We start from the raw sequence: 22,508 nt of genomic DNA, 5'->3' as shown, positions 1-22,508 counted from the left end.
TTATGTTTTATTTAAAATTCTTTTCAGGTTTTGATTTTTAGTAGTTGAAAATGACAAAATGCAATAGTTTTTTATAGGACTTGTGCTGCTAGCTGTGTATGGTTTGGTTTAATTATTATTTGTGACTCTCTAGCTATAAAGACTAGTCTTCTTCTCCTTTCTGTTGTGCCTGTTAGGGGTCAGTACAGTGGATCATCAGTCTGCAGAACAAGTGGCAGTAGAGTTTTAATGTGTCAAGTTGCCAGCTCGGCACCCTATCTTCCTTAGAAGGCACACACTCAGGCCCAATTTAGAATGTCCAATCCTGCTGCATCATGTCTTGGGAATGTGGGAGGAAACCAGAAGAAACCCACACAAACACAGAGAGGACATGCAGACTCCACACAGAAGGCACCCCATCTGAAAAATGAACTAGAGGACCTCTTGCTGTGAGGTGAAAATGCTAACTGCTGTGCCACCCAGCTATAAAGACTAATCTGCTGCAGTTTTTCAACTGTTAAAATGCTATTTATCATCATTGTAACATTGTGTATACAACTTTAATAATACACTTATATGCATGTGCTTACTGAGTAAATCTCAATATTATAATTAATAAATTATACTTATGCAAAAGTAATGCGTTACTTTAGTTAGTAACTAGTAATAGTAATTTATTACTTTTTAGAAAAATAATAAGTAATATTAATATATTACTTTCATTGAAAAGAAACTAGTAATAATATATTACATTTGTAAGTAACTAGCACAACACTGATTTTATCCCTATAATACTTTTTACTGGCATTTTCAACAAATTTTCTGTTTTTTTATTTATTTATTTATTTGATATTTGGTTACAAGGAAAGTCCGACTGGGTAAGGTATCCATTTTCAGCAGAGGCTCAGGGAAAAAAGCTCCACTACATAGAAGTTAAAAAAAAAAATACATTGCATGGATGGGCATTTTTACATGGAAAGCTCCACTACATAGCAATTAAAGGAAAATTTGAAAAGAAAGAGTATACATTACATGGATGGGCATAGTTATATGGAAACAGACAATACCTTTTAGGAGATTATATACTGACGCAATATATTGTCCTAGCAGAAGAAAACAATTAGAGATAAAGATCAGTATGGATGGCAGTGAGGAAGGAAAAGAAAAAGGCTAGTAATTAAGCATGGTGTACTTAAATAATCTTCATATGTTAGTGAATCAAGCAGAGGAGAAACATTTAGAGATTTATTTATTTTATTTATTTATTACAGTTTGATGACTGAGGAAGTCCACAGGGCCAATAAGAGCCCATTTTCTGTGGAGGCTGGGGAGAAAAGCTCCATGAAACAATAACAATAACAACAAGCATAACAAATAGTGTACATTACATATGCTGGCAGCGCAATTAACAAGTATGTAGAGATAAACATTATATGTACTGTAGCTGTAGAGACAATGGACATTATTGTAGAAACTTTGTGTAGTACATATTCAAGCAAGCAGGTACAATGTTTATAAGATTAAGATATAACTATCAGGATGGATGTGGGAGGGGGAAGGAAAGACTGGGTTAATAATTTCACACTGGGAAAGCACTAATCATCCTGTGACTCAGTGGGTAGCCATCTTGGAAGTCAGACTACGGTGGTGATGCTGCGGTAGCGTTGTCGCCTCACAGTTAGACGTTGCCCGTTCGATTCTCAGTTACAGCGTCTTCAGTGTGGCAACATGCGTGAATGGGCGTTCCTTCATTGAAGGTTGCGCGTTAGGCCCGGCAAGCCAGCACGTAAAACTCTACTGCCAATCATTAGCAGACCGGATTTCCGCTGTGGCGACCCCTAACCGGGAAAAGCCGAAAGACACAAACAAAATTTTTGTACATAGCAAATTCTACCTATAGCTACCTTACTTCTACTTTACCAACCCACCCTTAATGGGTGATATGTCATGATCTCTGAACATTAATACTTTGGTTTCATTAAACAGGCATGGATCCAGCAGCTCACCTACTACGACTGGCAGAGGAACTCAGAGGAAATACATTACATGTTGACATGGTATCACTTGGGCAGGGGCAAGGGCCCAAAGCAGAAGAATTAATCAACAAAGCACGGATATTGAAAGGACGCTGGGTCTTTCTTCAGAACTGCCATCTTGCAAGTTCATTTATGCCAAGGCTTCAGAGTATTGTAGAATCGTAAGTTTTATATGTACATATATATTTTATGTTTTTAATTGTAGGTTCAAGATGTATAGCTTTCTGTTAGTAAAGACAGACTAAGCACACACCTTTTAGTGCTGACACAGACATAAGACTATCCTCTCAGGAATAATTAACTAGATTTTGTCAACTCCATACTGACCATTTTGATTGTCTCACCATTATTAGTAAACTTAAAACTTACTTGTATGTGGTAGGGGTACAAGTCATATCATTAAAATAGAAGCACCAATTGACACTTCGAATAAACATTTTAAGCAACATTTTTGTGGGGGGCAACCCCCTGCATTGCTCATGCAAGCTATAGCCCCCTGCATCCTTAAGTAATGCACTTTGAAGTCACTGAATCACAGAAGAAAAAATATTCTCCCTTTGCAGTGACCACTGGTGATGAATGAAATATTAATCCAAGTGGTTGAAACTGATATTCACACACTTGGCTGTCACAATATTGTATGATTTAGGTACTATAAAGTTAGAGTTTCTAACAACATGATACAACGTTCTAAGAAAAGTTCGCATTTTGCTGGATTATACTTCACACAGCTTGTTCCACAGAAGAAATCAACTATGAACAGCCCTTGAATAGCACTATCTAGATTTTGGAAGTTGTCCTAAAATATTTATCCAAAGGTATCTTAATGAGGCAGTCTAAATTGGGTGGTCTTTCTTTCCTTTGCCTAGCACTAAGTATTTGATCATAAATACTAGTTCTGTTACCCTGTCTTTGTTAGAGCATCTCAGTGATTTCATCCTTTTGAGGCTTATTATATAATGACATGTATTGGTGTTCCCAAAGAATGCATCCAGGGTACTTTAATGGCTCTGCAAATGCATTTGTTTATGTTCATTCATTCTAACTGGTTGTTTTGCACTATAGCCTTTTGTTATATACCCCCAAGTCTAAAATTCAGAATAAGCCTACCATACTCCATAGCTTTCTACATTCAGTGCTGCTGTATAGACACAGATGATGTTACATGTAAGCATCAATGACATATGCCATGCATATAATTAATGCTTTTGTGGAAGTGCCAACAAATATTAAAGTGGTATTCTGAGAGGAGTACACACATTTAGGGAAAAATAAACCACCAATGACTGTATATCCCATAAAAATTATTTATGGTTAAACACTGTTATTGTAAGCAAACTTTCCCTTAACAGGATTCACACCCAGCTTTCCAAGTTATATCTTATTATTTTGCTAACAGTCTATGTAACATGTATAAATTTGAGTTATGAAGAGAAAAAAGCAGCTCTCAGTGTTGAATATTGACTCACATTTGAAGTGAGGAGTAGCAGTTGCCATAAAAATCTGAGAGTAATAAAACAAGAATGTATGAAACAGTGATAAAGCAAGTGAAAAAAGATCATAACGCATGCTTGCAGTTTGATTTTTTGTTAAACAATGTTGAGGTGCAGCCCCTTGTCATGATAAGATGGTTAACTGGCAGCATATGCCATCTGTTTTTTGAAGGTTATAAATTTCAATATTGCAAATGGAAGATAGACCATTCTGAGGCAGTAAGGAGTAAAGTTGCTGAGATGAGTGGAGGAATGTTTTAAAAGAGAGAGGCTGGAGAGGAAGATAAAATAATCTAGGTGAAAGGAGGGAGTATTGGCGACATAGGACTCTTACTACAGGGACTGGTGAAAGATTAAGGGAAAAGAAGGAACTGGTGAATGAATAAAGGCTCCAAGCCTAATATTATGTACTGCAGGATAAGTAGTTATCAGGGGGGTTTCAAGGGTAGCAATAGGTCTCATATTGTAAATACATATAGGTACTAATGCTGTCAGGTGGGACTGTGGAGAAAGCAGTAATGCGACTAAATTTCTGGTGAGTAGAGGTTGAGAGTTATGTAGTACAATAAATTTGTGAGAAGTGCTGCCAGTGCCAGGGGCTATTAAGTTAAGGAAAGAAATGAAAAGCAGTATAACTGCTGCTTCAGGGAATGAGAATGGGAAAGAGAATAACTCTATGAGGACGGGCAGGAGACCTGAAAACACAATGCATTATAGGTTCATAGGTTCATAGGTTCATACTAGGCTATCTGCCCGAGGGCATTTACAAGCCTAGCCCATCGTTTTGTGGCTTACGCCACCCCTTAAGTATGGGGAACTATACCCATTATTTTGCTGTGCCTCTGTCGAGCAGTGACACTGAGGTAATCCCTGGGGTATATTTGCGATCTCCCATCCATTGGTCAAGATTTCTCTTGAACAAGGCCAGCGAGGTGCTCTGCCTCACATATACCGGGATTTTGTTCCACAGCATAGGGAGTCTTTGGGTGATGAATCTATCCCTCCAGCACGTCCTATTAATAGCCGTGTCGAGGTTTAAGTCTCCCGCCCTTGTGGCTCTGGTGGATCTAGATTTTTGAGGTGAAGCATATTCATCAAATCTGGGTTTGACATGGCCTTGTATGTTAGGCAAAGGTCACCTCTGAGCAAGCGGTGGCGACTGAATAGAGTTGGAGTTCTTTCAGTCGGGCAGCATAGGACAGATTTTGAGACCCTTTATCCTTTTGGTGAGGAACTTTTGTGGTCTCTCCAGCTGCTGCAAGTGTCGGGTCAGATACATTCCGAATTGGGCATTGTACTCAATCATTGGTCTGATGAGTGATGAGTAAAGACCATGACCTCCCTTGATCTAGATGAGAATCCCTTCATGATAAGGTGGGCAATGTAGAAGGTCTTCCTAACTACTTTAGCTACATGGGTGTCGAATGACAGACTACAATCAACCTGGGTCCCCAAGTCCCTGATAACTTCTTCTGTGCTCAGTGGATTGCCACCTATTTGGTAGCTAGGGGTAACCTTGTTTTTCCGAAGGGTATGACTATGCATTTTGTGGCATTTAACTTTAGGCCATGGCTCTGGCACCAGTTATCCGTTTCTGTGAGACCCTTCTGAAGGATATCTGTGTCAGATGTGTTTTCTACTATGGCTCCCAGTTTGCAGTCATCTGCAAACTTTGTCAGCCATAACCCTCCTGTGTTTGCTTGTACTCGGAAAAGTAGATGCCAAACAAGAGTGGGCCCAGGACTGAGCCCTGTGGGACCCCACTTGTGACAGGCTTTGAGTCTGACATGGCGCCAGCAACTCTGACCCTGTGGGTTCTGTCACTCAGCCAGTTTGCAACCCATCTTGTGATGTATGGGTTAACATTTAAGCTGCTGAGTTTTCAATGATACCAGTGAGGTATTGTATCAAGGCCTTCGCCAGATCCAGGTAGGCTGTATGGACTGCCTTTCCCTCATCAATGGCTTTGGTGACTGTTTGAAAAAGTCAACCAAGTTTAAAAGGCATGATCTGCCTTTGACAAAGCCAAACTGGGTTGGATCCAAGGTCTGCAAATTCCCTATGTCTTTATTTATGAGGTCCATTATGATCCTCTCCATGGCTTTGCAGATAAGGCTTGTCAAGCTAATAGGCGGTAATTTCCAGGGTCGGTGGAAGCACCGCCTTTGTGAAGTGGGACCACAGTTGCAGTCGCCACTCCTGGGTACATATCCAGAGGTAAGACTTTGATTAAATAGCTGTCCTAGTTGTGGGTTTAATTCCTCATTGAGTTCGTGGAGCACACAGCCGGGGACACCGTCGGGTCCCATGGATGCTGTGTTTTGCTTTGAGAGAGCAGTTTTAACTTGGGCTTTGGAAATGTTTGGGGGCTGCAATCGTTTGGTATAGATATCTCTCCTTTTGGGGAGGGAGAAGTTTGCACTGAACCTGTCAGCCAGTATGTTGGCAATGTCTGTAGGATCAGTAATCTTCACATCATTTTGACTAGTTCTGAGCATATCTGGGAGTTTCCTCCCAGGTTTCTAACATAGCTAAAGAATGCCTTATGATTGTCTTTTGAGTCTTTAGCTATTTTCTCTCAAAATTTGCTTTGGATGATTTTATGAGAGCTCTTAGTTTTTACTTATAGTGATCAAGGGTGTCTTACCTTTTAAGGATTTTGCTCTATCTTGTAGTAGCTTTCTCCTTTTGTTGTAGAGTTTGTTTATGGCTGGGGTCCACCAGAGTGGACGCTTGCCTTTGGTACAGAGAGTCTTTGTTTTGCTTGGGATTGCCTTATCCATGCAGTCCTGCAGGTGCTGGTAGAAGGCATTTGTGAGTGATTCAGCGGCTTGAGTACTGTTTTCCGGCTCGGGGCCTTAAAGGAGACCACACTAGTCTTTAGAAGTGTGAAGTCGGCTTTCGAGAAGTTTTTTACTGTGGTCTTTTTTATTTCAGGTGGGGGTGGGATGAGGACCTCCAGCGAGATTAGTTTGTGATCTGATCTCACCAGTGAGGGGTATACTTCCGGTGTTGAACATTGTGCTCCCATGTTCGTGATGATGAGATCAAGTATGTCATTCCGACACTAAGTAGGCAGATGTGCTCATGGAGAGGTATGCAAAGTTAGTAGTACATTTTAAATAAGATGCAATATGAAAGGAGTATTTGAGGAAAATAAAAATAAGAATGAAAACAGAGAGAGATGGGAATGATTACTTCAGACTTAGTGGGGATTGGTATGTGAGAAATAAAAAAAAATGAAGCCATAGGTAATATCAAATAAAGGAATATATACAGTAGAAGGAGTACCGTGGTGGTGGTGCTGCGGTAGCGTTGTCACCTCACAGTAAGATGCTGTCCGGTTTGATTCTCAGCTAGAGTGTCTTCTGCGTGGAGACATGCGTGAATGGGCGTGCCTTCGTTGAAGGTTGTGCGTCAGGCCTGGCAAACCGGTACATAAAAATCAACTGCCAATCATTAGCGGACCGGAGTTCCGCTGTGGCGACCCCTAACCGGGAAAAGATGAAAGACACAAACAATACAGTAGAAGTAGTCTGTGGAAGAAGGATGAAGAGATACAGTCAGTCATAAGGCTGGGAGGGCTTGACATAGTGCTAGGAAAATAAACTTACTCAAATAACATGAGAAAGTAGTGTATTGTGATTCCAGGGTGTAATTTTTTAGAAATTAGAGCGTAAGTAATGGGAGAGGACAGTGTATACATGGGAAGAAATTTAGTGAAATAGTCTGAATAATGAAAAGGAAGTTGGGGAGGGGCATGAAGGAAGGAATGGTTTATATAAGCTCCCTATTGTAATTTTAAGACCTATAACTGAGAGTTCTGAAGCTACAAAATTTACAAATGTAAGGGAGAACAGCAAATTGTGAAAATCACTATACTCCCATTAAATGTTTTTTTTTTTTGTTTTTTTTTTTGAGGAGGGCAAGTCCTTCTGGACCCCAACATGGGAGGGTTGCAGGATCCCCACACACTCTTGCTAGTTTATATTTAATAACTCCAAGATAGATGTACTGTGAAGAAAGGGAAATACTTTGAGCAGTGACCAGACAAAGCATATGATTAGCCAGTTCTCCCTTATGAGCCTCAGAGTTACAAATAGCTACTGTTAAGATAATATTAATTATTCAACATCCCAGGCAATAGTTGAAAGAGTGGAAAGCTGATGTGTAAAAACGTTATATGTACCTCAAAAATATAAAACACAGGGAAATGGTCCTTAATGCTCTGTCTAAAACCAGGAACACTGCATCAATGCTTTCTAAGTAGCATGAAACATAACCTATCAGGCCCTTGGGAATTGCTTTTTAACTGTAGCTTCCAAATAGGATTTGTGCCTCACAAATGGACAACAGCAATAGTCATCCCTCTGCACAAAGGTGGTCTATCTACAGACCCTAGAAACTACAGACCCATAAATCCCACTACTCTCATATGCAAAGCCATGGAAAGAATTATTGTGGAAATAATCAATAATGACATAGGAAATCTTCAGATACTGGACCCAAACTAATTTGGTTTCATCAAGGGCAGATCAATGTAGTGGATTTCTTTGAGAAGGTCACCAAAGCAATGGATGAGGGCAAAGTGGGTCACACTGCCTACCTTGACTTGGCCAAGGCATTTGGCACAGTACTCTACTCAGGCATTGTTGGTAAACTCAAGAGATTAAGAATAAACCCTTATGTCACCCAGTGGATAGCCATCTGGCTCACATACAGGACACAGGAAGTTAGAACTAGGAATTCCACCTCTACAAAGTGGCCAGTCACAAGCTGAATCCCTCATGGATTGGCTCTGGGACCCCTCCTTTTTGGCATTTACTTCCCTGAAGTCAAGGCCGATGTCAGTGGCCTCTGGCTAACCAAATATGTAGACCATTGCAAATTAGGAGTAGTCATGGAATACCCACTGACACAAGTATTCTACAGGAAGGGCTGACACAGACAAATAACTGGTGTCAGAGTCATGGAATAAAACTAAATGCCAAGAAATGCATAACAGTATCTTTCAGAAAGTCATCCACCCCTGGTAACAATCATATTGATAACACACCTCTAAGAGATGACCCAGTAGTCAGGGCCTTGGGGATACACATAGACAGTAATCTAGCCTTTGAGAATCACATGTCTACAGCAGCGAGGAATCATTCTATAAGTCCAAGGAGGCCATTTTTCACTGTATTCAACATTCATCAGACCTGTCATTGAGTACAGTGCCCCATTTGGTATGTACCTAACCACACACATACAACAACTGGAATGTCCACAGAGGTTCCTCACTAAAAGAACACAGGGTGTAAGTAACATGTCCTACACAGACCACATCAAGACCTAATTCCTGTATTCTGTCTTTTGCAGGCTGTAGTGGGGAGATCTATGCCTGGCATATAAGGCATTGTCCGACCCCACCCTGACAGACCTCCTGCATATTTGCAAAACAAACAGCACCAGAATTCCCCATTCTAAACACTTAAACCTTCCCTGTGATATAAATAGAACTTGCTGGAGAGACAGGTATGTATCCCAGAGACTATCCCTTCTCTGGAACAGGTTCCCCATCCATGTGAAGCAGAGTTCCTCCTTAACTCAATTCAAGTGTAGCATGAATAACTGGATGGGGTATAAGAAATTCATCCCTCGTTTGGCACCTGTTTTGATGATGGATGCAGGAAGTTTGTAAATGGTTCATCCCCCAGGACCCTGCCTGTAAAGGTTTCACCTCCCAAGCCCCTGGTTAAACTTATCAAGGGTACCAGAAATTGTCAGAGATTTGGGACACATGGATAGGCTTAAAAAGGCCCTTGTTGTTATTTGCTAGTACACACCCATGAACCTAAGAAAGTTGAGTTGATTGAAGACAGATTAAAAAGACAGAGGGCAGACAGAGACGGTGATCTTAATGTGCAGCTTTAATCTTCCAAAAAATGGTCTGTGCTTTTCTCAAGTTTCGTTAATGAGAATTAAATAGCAAATGTAATATAGCAGTAATGTTTTGTCTAACTGGAGAGGAATACAGCTAAGCAAAATAAAATTATAGATATGCAAAATGGAAGACGACATGAGAAACAGAAATTATAGTTCAGTTGGGTAATTGTGATGATGTAATTTTGTTGACTTTTAAAAACAGGCTTGCTAGTAGGCAAGTGTGATGCCCCCTATCTGGGCCAGTAATCAAGGACCCTGAATCCTCACCATTGACACTGGAGAGGGGCATTCACTTGGAACAATTACAGATACACACAGTATTGCCAGATGCAGCTGTCTGCATCAAGCACAATTTTCATTAAGAGCAGACAGGGTGCACACTCAGTCCAGGGTCTGGATTTCTCTCTCTCTCTCACACTCTGCAGGTCCCCAGTAAGATTCCCAACTGGCACAGCTGTAGAGTTGAGTCCTCAGTCTAATGTCCAAGCCAAGTCCACCACCACTCTCTCTGTGAAACAAGAGCTCTCTGTCCCTGCTCCAAGTAGCTGACACACACACTCTTTGAGATTTGATTTTCTCACACACACACACACACACACACACACACACACACACACACACACACACACACACACACACATGCGCACTCGCGCACACACACACACACACACACACACACACACACACACACACACACACACACACACACACACACACACACACACACCTTGGAAAGGCTGGCACAGATTTACTAGCTATGCCCCCTTCTTCCCAGGTAGATGTCCTTCATGGATGCATCTGCAGTCATAACAACTGGGTTGTCCTGTCGTCAGGCAGCCCTTGGTCGGCCGGATTCCAAAGTCTGGGTCCGGCTTGCTGATGTCGCACTTCACCCGGCGTCATCTCTGCTGGTCTTGGTATAAAGGCATCAGCCGACGCCATTTTCCTCAGTCTTTCTTGCGCGTGGCGCCGAAGCAGAAGCTGTTCGCAAGTGCCGGTCGGTCAGATCCAGAGATTACTACTACCGAATACTACTTGAAGACTTCTAAAGCTAAGTACCCGTTGGGGACTCTTTCTTGCCTCAGCCGATGTCAGAAAAAGTCAATAACTGTTTAACTTGTGGGAAACAAATACCTCATAAAGATTTCCACTCTTACTGTTTGCCTTGTTTAGGCCCAGACCACGACGTAGCAGCCTGTTCGGCCTGTGCTTCCTTCAACCGACGAACGCTTAGGCGTCGGTCGGAGTTTGCTGAACAGTTTTTCGGTTCAGATTTTGCGTACATTATGCCGTCGGATCCTCCGACTACCCAAATTGTTAAAAAACGCAAAGAAAAAGACCGACACTCGCGGTCCGGGCTTTTCGGCGAAGGCATGGTTAAGCAAACCGCGAGTGTCTCGGTTTCGGACGAAACCGAGAAAACTGATCAAAATACAGCCGAATCATTGACTACTACTGAGGTTCCTGTTACTTTACTTGAATCAGCCGCAGAAATTTTACCTACAACTGTGGTTACTAATGACTTATCAGACACCATCCCCTTGGATGTCTCTACCCCAGCACGTGGTGCTGCTAGGCCTCCTGCAGCCATGTCTATTAAGGCCTTTGCCAGGGCTAAAGCAGCCAAATCTACTAAATCAGTGCCTGTTAAACCCCCCTCAACCAGGCCCACTTCTAGTTCACAAATGCTTTCGCTGGCAGAAGATTTAATATCCTTAATTAGGGGATCTCAATCTCACCCAGACAGGGCCTCTCAGCCCCAGAAAAGAGACCTAGAGCAGAGCCCCCCGAGCCTGTGTCCTCTGATGATTCTGCGGATGACTCAGATATTACAGACCAGCCAGAGGCTCCTTTTTCCAATTATGAAGACTCCGATGCTGAAGAATCCATTCCAGCTGCCTCTCCACCAGAGGAATTCTCCTTTGGGGAAACCTTACATGCCATGAGAGAACAATTCCAATGGCAGCAACAGGATTTCTCAGATTCCAGAAAAAGACTTAGAACTTTTCTGCACTTACCACAACATAGGCCCTTAGCTATACCTCCTGTCCTTTCTGTGGTGGACGATGCATTTAATGATGTCTGCACTGCACCTGATTCCTTACCTCCAGCCCCTGCCAAACCAGATAGATTTTACAGTGTGCCAGACACTCATCACCACCTATACAAGGCCCCACTTGCAGACCCCGAAACTATATCCCAGGGGCCTAAGACAGTAGCCTCGACCACAGCAAAAAACCCTATTCCTTCTGAAAGGGAATCCAGGTCTTTAGACAGATGGGGCAAAAAAGTTTACACCTCTGCTACTCTCTCAGCTAGAGCTTTAAACTGTCAGTTTCACATGATACAATACCAAGAGTTTATGCTTGATCAGTTAACTAAAAAGCTATCCTCTGATGACTCTATAGATAAGAAATATGTATTAGAAATGGTAAATAACATACAACAGGTTAGTAACCATTCTTTAAAATGTGGCTATGATGCACTGGAGGCTTCATTTAGATCAGCCATGACTGGCACAGTGATAAGAAGACATGCATGGTTGAAGGAACAGGTCTTACCGGATCATGTTAAAGCTAAGTTATTAGATGCTCCTATGGATAAGGCCAGTTTGTTTGGTACACCTGCCCAGCAGGTAATGAAGAAAATGGAAGAAAAGGCAAAATCTGTACAAGCGGTTAAAGATTTCTTACAGGTTCAGCCCCAAGGTTTAGCAGGAACTGGCCTGCCAAAATTGGTCCTTTCCTGACTCCACAAGATCCCAAAGGGGTAGGAATAGACGTTCCAGAGGCAGAAATCAATCCAGAGGGGGTGCCTACAGAGGACGACAGTGGCAAGGTAATAACAGAGGCACAGACACAGCCACTACCACTGCAACAGGACAATCACAGTGACTTGACTTTAACTCCGCCTACCAGGGAACAAATAGCAGCACCATTAGGCGGAAAATTAGCCTTATTTTGAAAAATTGGCACTATATCACAAAAGACAAGTGGATTTTGCAAACCATAGACCAAGGTTACCGGTTCCACTTCCACACTTTACCAGTCAAAAGAGGAATGCCAAACCTGCCTCCAAATCAAAAAATGGAAGCTCTACAGCAGATAATGCAGTTAACAAAGATGAGAGCTGTGGAAAGAGTACCAATAACAGAACAAGGCAAAGGATTCTACTCCAAACTATTCCTAGTTCCAAGAAAAGAAAAAAGTTGGAGACCTATTCTCGACCTGTCCATCTTAAACACATACATCATTGTCCCAAAATTCAAAATGCTGACCCTACAGCAACTTCTTCCCATGCTGGGCAAGGAGTTTTGGCTGGTAACTCTAGATCTCAAGGAGGCATACCTGCACGTCCCCATTCGACCAAACTGCAGAAGATACCTCAGATTTCTTGCAGGATCAGAGCACTATCAATTCTCAGCATTGCCCTTTGGCTTATCTACTGCGCCCAGAGTATTCACAAAATGCCTGGCATCAGTAATCGCCTACTGCAGACTACAGGGAATCCAAATTTATCCATACCTGGACGACTGCCTGCTACAAGCGGACAACAAAAGCAAGCTGACAACAGATTTACAAAGGGTCATTTACTTGCTACAAGCCCTGGGATACACAGTCAATTTACAAAAGTCAAGGCTGATACCATCCCAAACAAGGACATTCTTGGGCGCGGAATTGGACACAGTAAGACAAATGGCATTCCTAACTGCAGAAAAACAAAAAGAACTCCCTCTTTACTTCTTGGCACTAATAAAACAGAACAAGCTAACAGCAAGAAAAGTTCTGCAGGCCTTGGGCTTCATGGCATCATGCATAATCTTGGTCCCTCATGCCAGACTGCATATGAGAAAACTAAAGTGGTACCTAAAGAATTTATGGTCCCAACACAGGCACAGCCTAGAAGCAGAAATACCACTAATCCCATGCCTAAAACAGGAGTTCCTATGGTGGGCTCAAGCATGCCAGTCAAACCCAGGACTACCCTTTCTCAACTTTCGAGCAAGCCAAACCATCACAACAGACACCTCAGACCTAGGATGGGGGGCTCACATGCTCGACAAATGCGTACAGGGATTGTGGACTCAGGACCAGCTACACCTGCACATCAACCAAAAAGAAATGCTGGCAGTAAAACTGGCAATCCAAAAATTCAGACCATTTCTCAAAGAAGGCCATTTGATGATAAGGACAGACAACACCACAGTCATGTGGTACATCAACAAACAGGGAGGCACTCATTCATACCCCCTATGCAGAATGACTTTGGACCTTTGGAACCTGGCACTCAGCTACAACATCCAGTTACAGGCAATATTTGTACCGGAAAAGGAGAACACTCTAGCAGACATGTTAAGCAGAACCACCTCGGATGCTCACGAATGGATGCTACACCCGGACATCTTCAAGACCATCACAAAGAAATGGGGAATGCCACAGATAGATCTATTCGCTTCCCTCTAAATCACCAGCTCAAAAATTCTGCACAAGGACATTCCACCCACTTGCATGGAAGGTGGATTCTCTCCTTCAGCTGGAAAGGTCTGACAGCATATGCATTCCCACCTCTTCCCTTGATACACAAGGTATTACTAAAAATCAAGGAAGAACGTCCAAGGATAATCCTGATAGCTCGAACTGGCCAAGACAACACTGGTACCCATTGCTGAGGAGCATGTCTCGGGACAAAATGTGGTCAATACCCTGATGCCTTTGATGTTAACTCAGAACAACTACAGCATCATGCATCCAAACCTAAAAACTTTGCAACTGACTGCATGGAACATCACATAGCAGCAACTAATCCAGATCTTTCCCAAAGGGTTAAAGACATTATCCTTGAAGCCCGCAGACCTTCAACAAGAAGGAACTATGCAGGAAAATGGAAAAGGTTTGTCATTTGGAGTGCTGAAAGAGGAAAAGATGTGTCGAATATAGATATTGCTAACATTCTGGAGTATTTGGCAGAGCTTCTACATACAGGCCTGTCCTATTCCTCCATCAAGATACATGCATCAGCTATTTCAGCAGAATACAGCTTTGATCCACCTGTCTTTTCACATCCTCTACTCAGGCAGTTCCTCAGAGGGATCAAGAATGTAAAACCTCCTAGGAAACCACCATTGCCAGCTTGGGACTTGAACTTTGTGCTAGAAAAGTTGACACTCCCTCCTTTTGAGCCAGCAGCAACAGCAGACCTACAGCATCTATCATGGAAAACTGCTTTCCTACTGGCAATAACCTCAGCAAGGAGGGTTTCTGAACTACAGGCCCTAATGGCAGTACAACCCTTCCTAATCTTCCACCAAGATAGAGTGTCCATGAGAACTAATCCTACATTTATGCCTAAGGTGGTATCCAGAGTGTCTTTAAACCAGGCAATCCACCTACCTACCTTCTTCCCAACCCACAAAACAGAGGGAAAGAATGCTGCATACCTTGGATGTACATAGACAGCTACGCTACTACCTGGACAGAACCAAAAGTAACAGAAAAACTGACCAGCTTTTTGTAGCCTATGCAACAGGAAGGGAAGGAAAAGCAATTTCCAAACAGACAATCTCCAAATGGATAGGAAATTGCATACGATTCTGTTACTCCTTCCATGGAAAACCAATTCCACAGAACATAAGGCCTCATTCTACAAGGGCAACAGCCACTACCACAGCCTTCTTACGAGGAGTGGCAACCAAGGACATTATTGAGGCGGCTACTTGGACCTCCGTGCATACATTTGCCAAGCATTATAATTTACCTCTGTATTCCAGATCCCGAGCAGGGTTTGCCACCGCTGTACTGCAAGGGATCCTAACCACACCATAAGTTCTTCTTCCTCCTCCCCTAGTTGGCTATGGTATTCTACCCAGTTGTTATGACTGCAGATGCATCCATGAAGGACATAGTACAGTTTTGTACCTACCATAAATGTAGATGTCCGAACTGGATAGCATCTGCAGTCAGGATTACCCTCCCTCCTTCCCCTCTGTGGTACTCCTAGGGTATTTACCCTCCTAATAGCTAGCTGGTGGGGGGAGTCTCTTATGGTGTATTTGTTTGTATATATGTACATACATGCTTATTTTTTGTGTTTGCCTTCTATCGTTTTGGAAACATTGGCATTTATCCAAAATTTAGCCTTCCAAGAGGGCAACTGGCATCTGGGGCAAGAAACACTGAGGAAAATGGCGTCGGCTGATGCCTTTATACCCGAAGACCAGCAGAGATGACGTCGGGTGAAGTGCGACATCAGCCGAAGCCGGACCCAGACTTTGGAATCCGGCCGACCGAAGGGCTGCCTGACGACAGGACAACCCAGTTGTTATGACTGCAGATGCTATCCAGTTCGGACATCTACATTTATGGTAGGTACAAAACTGTACTTTACTGCCACCAGACACTCCAAAGCCAGCTACTTTAGGCTCTTACAAGGGTACCCAATTATACTGAGTGAAATTAATATTAATACAAATGGTAGTTTTTTGACCAATGCAGTAAGGCTTTCAGGAATGGCCACAGAGTCACCAAGTATATTTGAGTACTCTCAAAGGTTAAAATATTCTCTAAAGGACCAGCCACAATAAAAATTTTAAATATATTTAATGATAAAAGAACATAAAATTACTAAATATCTATTTATAATAAGCACCAGAGTTTCAATCACAAGAAATATTAAAATAACACAGATGAATAGATCCACACAGATGCAGAAAAACAGTGCTTAACTAATCTCACTACATTTTTCTGACTGATCTAAATAATTACTATTCCCTGGTCACTTACTAGAGCAAGGCAAGAAGAAGTAGGTGAGTGGTCTTTCTTCTTTGTCAGGTTTCAAAAACAGAGAGCTCTGAGACTTCAGTCTTATCTAATATTAAAAAAACATCATTTCAGTGATGGATCACAGAATGATATCACATAAATCTGGTCATCTGACTTCTGCTTCCCCATACTACTCCCTTTCCTAGAAAATGACCCAGAATCCTGCATGTATGTGTCAACAATACACACACATACACACACACACACACACACACACACACACACACACACACACACACACACACACACACACACACGCACACACACACACCTTTGTTAAGATCTGTTGCAGCTTCTGGAAGTCATACAACAATAAAACACTTCCACTTCTGCCTACAGGAGCTAATAAACCATTCTCTGGCACAGACATTTTGTATCTGACTGCAATCAGAACGTTAAGATACAATCTTTATGGCCTACCTGGTAATTTAATTTCAAGCTATTTGTCAAAGTTAGCTGGAGCTTAGCTTAACCTCTTTTCTTCCAGTATCTTCTGTTTCAATATTAATTTAAACAGTTATTATACAGCCTGACATACAGGTGTATTTCTTTGCTGTCTAGCAGGACACAGTGTTGTATATTTTAAGACAATCAGCTTTACAAATGCATTTTCAGCACAAGCAACTGTAAAAATCAGTTTGATATATAAATGACATATAATTCTTTACAAAGCTTCAGCTAGCTATTCTGGCATATGTTACACATCCACTGCCCTACTTCTCCTGGCATAGCTGGCAGTACCTCACATCTTTACAGCAAGTAACAAATTAAGAAATAAAAATAAGATAATGGATAGCTAGAATGGAAAATGTTTAATAAGTGAAATGTATACTTTATTATCGAACAGAGATTATGTCAATGTTTGGTATACTATTAAAACAATGGGGTACTTGAGGAAACACTGGCTAGGGTATAGAATTACAGGATGGTGAATTATGAAAAAACAGAAACATTGGCTAAGGAAAATTTAGGGGACTGGGAGAAATTTAAAGAAGCAAATCTTACAGAGACTGTTAAGTATGCAGTTTGCAAGGATATGGAGGGGAAGTTGAAAAGGATATAATTATCTCTGTGGCTGAAGGTGTATTCAAACGGCTGCTACAGAAAAGTGTGTAGAGAATGCAGGATGAAAAAAACATTGTAATGTGGAATATGCACAAGGTAGGAATTGAAAATTAGTTAACTGTTTGGGATATGGATGGTAAAAATCTTTCTTTAGGCATATTAAGAGGAAAGAGGAAATGTGGTGGAAATAAGTGAAGTGAGGAAGGGGAGCAGGGATTATAAAAAAACAGGATAGCAAGCAGAGATTCTCAATGAGCTCTTTGAATTAATGTTTACAGAAGAGAGTTGGTGTACTTGTATATGTGGGGAAGATTGCAACTGATACTTATGGTTAAAATGTTGCAAAATATCATAAGAAGTAAAGATAAGGATGAGATTAACGCATTCAGGGATAAATTACAGGGGCTCATAATATTTACCCTTCAATATTCTTAAAAGTGTTTAATTACAACACTGGCAGACTATCTGGTAGTTCTCTTTAACTAACTTAAGAAAGAGGGATTGTGTCAAAGAATTGAAGAATGACAGCAGTGGTGTTTTTATGGGAGGGGACTTGTACAAGCCATGGCCATTCACCTTGATCTCACTAGTGGGAAAGTTTATGGAAAAGATCAAAACTAATGGATTTTCAAGGGCCGATATGGTTCAAAATGATTTTCAACCCAGGTTTATAGCAAACAGGTCACATCCCACTAATCTGATTTGGTTTCTGCACAGATGAATAAGGAATACCCAATGGATGTGCTGTATTTGCAGGGGAAGATAACTAGAATAATTGTAAGGGATTTTTTCTAGATTTTTTCCCCTAGGGAAAGAGGTGAGAGGTATGGTATAACAGTGATCAGAAGATGGATTTGCACTAATATGTGTGTGCATCAGATATTACAGTAGAGGTAAAGAGTACTGTAGAAGTTTACACATGACATTAAATTAAGGAGAATTTTTAGGATAGGGAAATTAGTCATGACATGGATTTATGATGGCTAGAGGACTGACTGAACAAACTACAGCCAAAATTTAATGAGGTAAGTGTTAAGTATGTTAAGAGTTGGCAGGCTGAAGATATTTGCTATTGAGATGGAAAAGGATTTGGGTACTTTGGTTACTAGAACAGGGAGCCAAAGGGAACACCATGAAAAGGTGGTGACAAGGGTGAACAAAATGTCAGGCTCTATTATGAGGGTGGTAATTGCTCGGAATATCATTGTTATGACCTGTACAGAACAGTGTTAAGGTCACAGCTGCACTATATATAGTTCTAGTGGTTATACAAAAAGGGGAGTATATGAAGAAAAGAGTAACTAAGAAGATTAAAATGAGTAAGAAAACAGAAGATGTGAGGAAATGATGAGAAAGCTACTATTTTCACATATATATATAGAAGAGAAGGGGGTATGGTATGAAAACATAAAGCATGAAACAGGGCATGTAAGAGAATACATTTGAAATGGAAAATGGTAGGGAGGATGCAGTCTTCAAATATTGCCTATCAGAAAGCCTTTTTTTGCTGAAAAGGCGAAGGATAACTGGAACAAACATCCTGTACAGTGAAAATATATGGGATATATATATATATATATATATATATATATATATATATATATATATATATATATATATATATTTAAGGGGATGAGATTAATGAGATTAATGAATGAGAATTGTGCATGGCAGATGGGAGGAGGATATGTGAGCAGCTATGAAATGTATCCTTCTGCTAGTATTATGTGATGTTTGTCTGTATCCATTCATGAAAAAATGTATGTGCATGAGGTACTGTGAAGGTAAAGATACACTGCTGACTTGGTTTCACAACAGGACAATGCCTTGTGCGTTTTCAGCAGTTATAATTTAAATTGACTAATCACCATCAGCAGAATATTTTCATAGGCTGCAACAAATAATGACTATAAACAGTGAATAGAATCAAATAAGTAAGCCTTGGCCTTGTGGTGCAGCAGGATAAAGCCCTGGCTGTGTTCAATTAGAAGCATGGGTGATGAAAGGACTGGGTGGTGGGTGGAAGAGGATGGAAGCAAGTGGCTGATGACTCACACATCCTTGGGGGAAGGAGGCAGACTGGCTCACTGCAAAAGAAGTTTGAAGAGCAGGGTGAGCTCCATGCTGCAAGTAGTGTGCCTCCTGGTCTGCTGGTCTGAAGGCTGCAATATCGCTGAAGTACACATGCACCTTCCGAAGACAGTCAGAACTCACAAGACTGCCATGGTATGGTGGGCTATGGTAAACTCCCAGCAGCAGTATGATGCTAAACTAGCATCCTGTATCTCCTCACCAGCCTCAGAGATGGTTGGGTAGAGCCCAGGGGAGGTTAAAGTGGGTCTGCTAGACCTATTGAATGAGGAAAGGGGCTTGTGGTAGCTAATGGTCAGCTTCAAGGAGCTAAAAAAATCATACAAATAAGCTTAACAAAGCAATTCACAGGACTAATGAAGCAAAGTGTACCCCATACAGTACTGAGTCCTACTAAGTATAATTCCTTAGCAAGGGATAAGTGGAAGTTCAAATACAATTGAACCCGTTACCTCTGATTCTATACTACCCATTTCTCAGTAGTTATTTTCTTCACCCTCTCATTTTCTGTGGTCACACATTCATTCATCAAGTTAACCAAATCTTGTTTATTAGGAGATATTTTTGCTTCAGTTACATGTGATGTATTTTTAACAAGTATCATCAGTAGCTTGAACATTGTTAATTCACTTATGTTTAGCAGAATCAAATCATAGTGACTTAAATACAGCACTGGGATTAGACAGACCATGCCAATTGCTGTCTAAAGTGAGTAAAATGTTTTGTTTAAACAATCCTAAACTAGGACACTCCCAAAAGATATAATACTAGTCCCCTATTTCCCCCTTAGCACCTTCAGCAAACTGCAAAAGGTGCTGGAAATAATTTGTCTAAGATGACATGAGTATAAAATTATTTGAATTGAAACTGCCATCCAAAGAAAATGAATCTCCTAGACCTGGTGGTATATCTGGCATCTATAACAATCCTCTCCAAACTTCTTTAGATACAAGAGCTGTCAGTTTCAAAGTATCATGAATTTCTCAGTTTCTTTGTTTGCATTTCCTCTGTTAACATTGTGTATGTCTTGTTTATAATTCCCTTTTTTAGACATGTAGAACTCCTTCTTTCCATGATCTAGCTGATTAATAGGGGACAGTTTTCCCTTCTAGTCTTACATATTTTTGTCTTTTATGGTTGAACTATCAACTTATCATAGAAGATGTTCATCATATCACTGCTGCAGTAACCTTAGCTATATGGGTTATATCCTGCCATTGATACAACAACCTTCCAGCTTCCAAAGCTTCAGGGCATCTTTCAAGCACCTAAACTGTCAGCCAGCTCGAGCTGACTAAAAGACAAGTTTTGGTACCAAGCCCTTCAGGGCTTTCCTGCTAATAGAGCAAGGGAGGATGAGCCCTGAAAGGACAATGCTAGGAAGAACAAAAATAACATTACCACACCTTGGCATTAACAACATACCAAAAACAAGGGTGATGGAGGAAGGGAGGGAGTGACTATTACAAAAGTGAACATTCAAACATCTACTGTTATAGTAAGTTTACTTACACAGCTGTACTATGTCCATCATATTGCTCACTGGTGCAATAGCCTTAACTATATGGATAGACTACCCTAGCTTACTTCATTTATTTATTATTTTATTTATTTATTTATTTATTTTTACATTTGTTTACCGGGATAGTCCGACTGGATACATGTCCATTTTCAGTGGAGGCCCAGGGAGAAAAGCTCCAAAAAGACATTCAACAAACTGTTACATTTTTACAGTTTAAAACACAAAATAAAACAGAAATAAAAAGATTTTTACACAGATGTAAACAAACACAAAAACAGATACACAAACAAATTATTACATTTTTACTCATATGGAAAATTCTAGACAGTGTTTTTAAGAATGATAGGGTACTGAATGCCTAGTAGGCTAAACTGGTAGTAGATCCAAGGAGATCATAGGATTTATAAGTTAAGAATTTATGTTTAATGTTTAATTTTTGTTTGAGGATTTTTATCAAAACAAAAACTCTTGTAAAATGTAACAAAGGTTCTGATGTTGATGATAAGAAAGGACTGTAGAAAGGATCAACCTGCCAAATGTTAGTAGGTGCATGTATCACAAAAGCTGGAAATAGACATTTAAAAAAGCTGTCATATATAATAGGTTGGAATAATGACCTCATCATAATGGTGACACTTTCTATATTACCTTGGAATGTGAATGGTCTCATAGGTATAGACAAAGAGGAAAAGTATTTAATTATATTATGAAATGCAGAGTGCAAATAGTGATGCTACAGGAGGCACATTCAAAAAGAACTGAGCAAGAGAATTCGATAAAAGGATTTCAGGGTGGGTATTCATTAAAATATCAGGGACAAAGGAAAGAGGAGTACATATATTAATTGCTAGAGGAACTCCAATAGTGATAGAAGAGGGGAAAAAAGATAATAATGGCAGATGTGTGGTACTATGGGGTTACTGACAAGGGATGAGGATTATACTGGCATGTGTTTTTATTCCACATAAAACTGCTGTGATGGAGCTTTAAAAAACTATGGGAGAAATAATCAGCTTTCAGCAGGGAATATTGCTTATAGGTGGGGAATAGAATTTGATTTGCAACAATAAAAATGTATCTGGAGGGCCTAGAAGGGAAAATATAACAAATGAGGGTAGATTTCTGAAGAAATATATGTCATGGAAGACAAGAATTCAATAGTAGGAGTTTGGAATGATTTTACGTATTATTCCCCAATGTACAATAACTGAGCTAGACTAGACCAGAATTATATTTCATGGAATGCATGCATGTAATTGAGAACTTTCATACATATCCAATAACTATTTCAGATCATACACCAATAATTAATAAGAGAAAAATGCAGAGTAGTTGACTAAAGATGAGAGACTGTCACTTCCCCAACTACCTGTTATAAAGAGAGGAATTTAAGGAATGGGTATTGGAAATTAGTTGGTAGTTATTAGGGAAGACAGAAAGTAATCCAGAAGTTATAGCAATGAGTGGGATAAAATAAAAGTGGGGTTTAAAAATAAAGTAGAAATAAAATAAAAAGTGATATGGTTAAGAAGTAACAAGAATTATTGAGGGGCTGACAAAGGTTAAAGTATTATAG

General features: G+C 40.6%; 1 protein-coding gene across 1 annotated transcript in view; it reads left to right on the top strand.

Annotated features, from left to right (window-relative positions):
• Nucleotides 1-22,508, top strand: part of DNAH14 (dynein axonemal heavy chain 14) — a 2,550,346-nt gene that overhangs the window by 1,804,276 nt on the left and 723,562 nt on the right. The window contains 1 exon segment of the mRNA XM_044060213.1: nt 1,966-2,176. Coding sequence (XP_043916148.1) covers nt 1,966-2,176 — 211 coding nt within the window.

Source organism: Protopterus annectens, chromosome 1.part2, assembly GCF_019279795.1.
Source record: "Protopterus annectens isolate FY-2018-M chromosome 1.part2, PAN1.0, whole genome shotgun sequence".
NCBI classification, from domain to species: domain Eukaryota; kingdom Metazoa; phylum Chordata; order Ceratodontiformes; family Protopteridae; genus Protopterus; species Protopterus annectens.
This window is presented reverse-complemented; position numbering and strand designations above follow the sequence as displayed.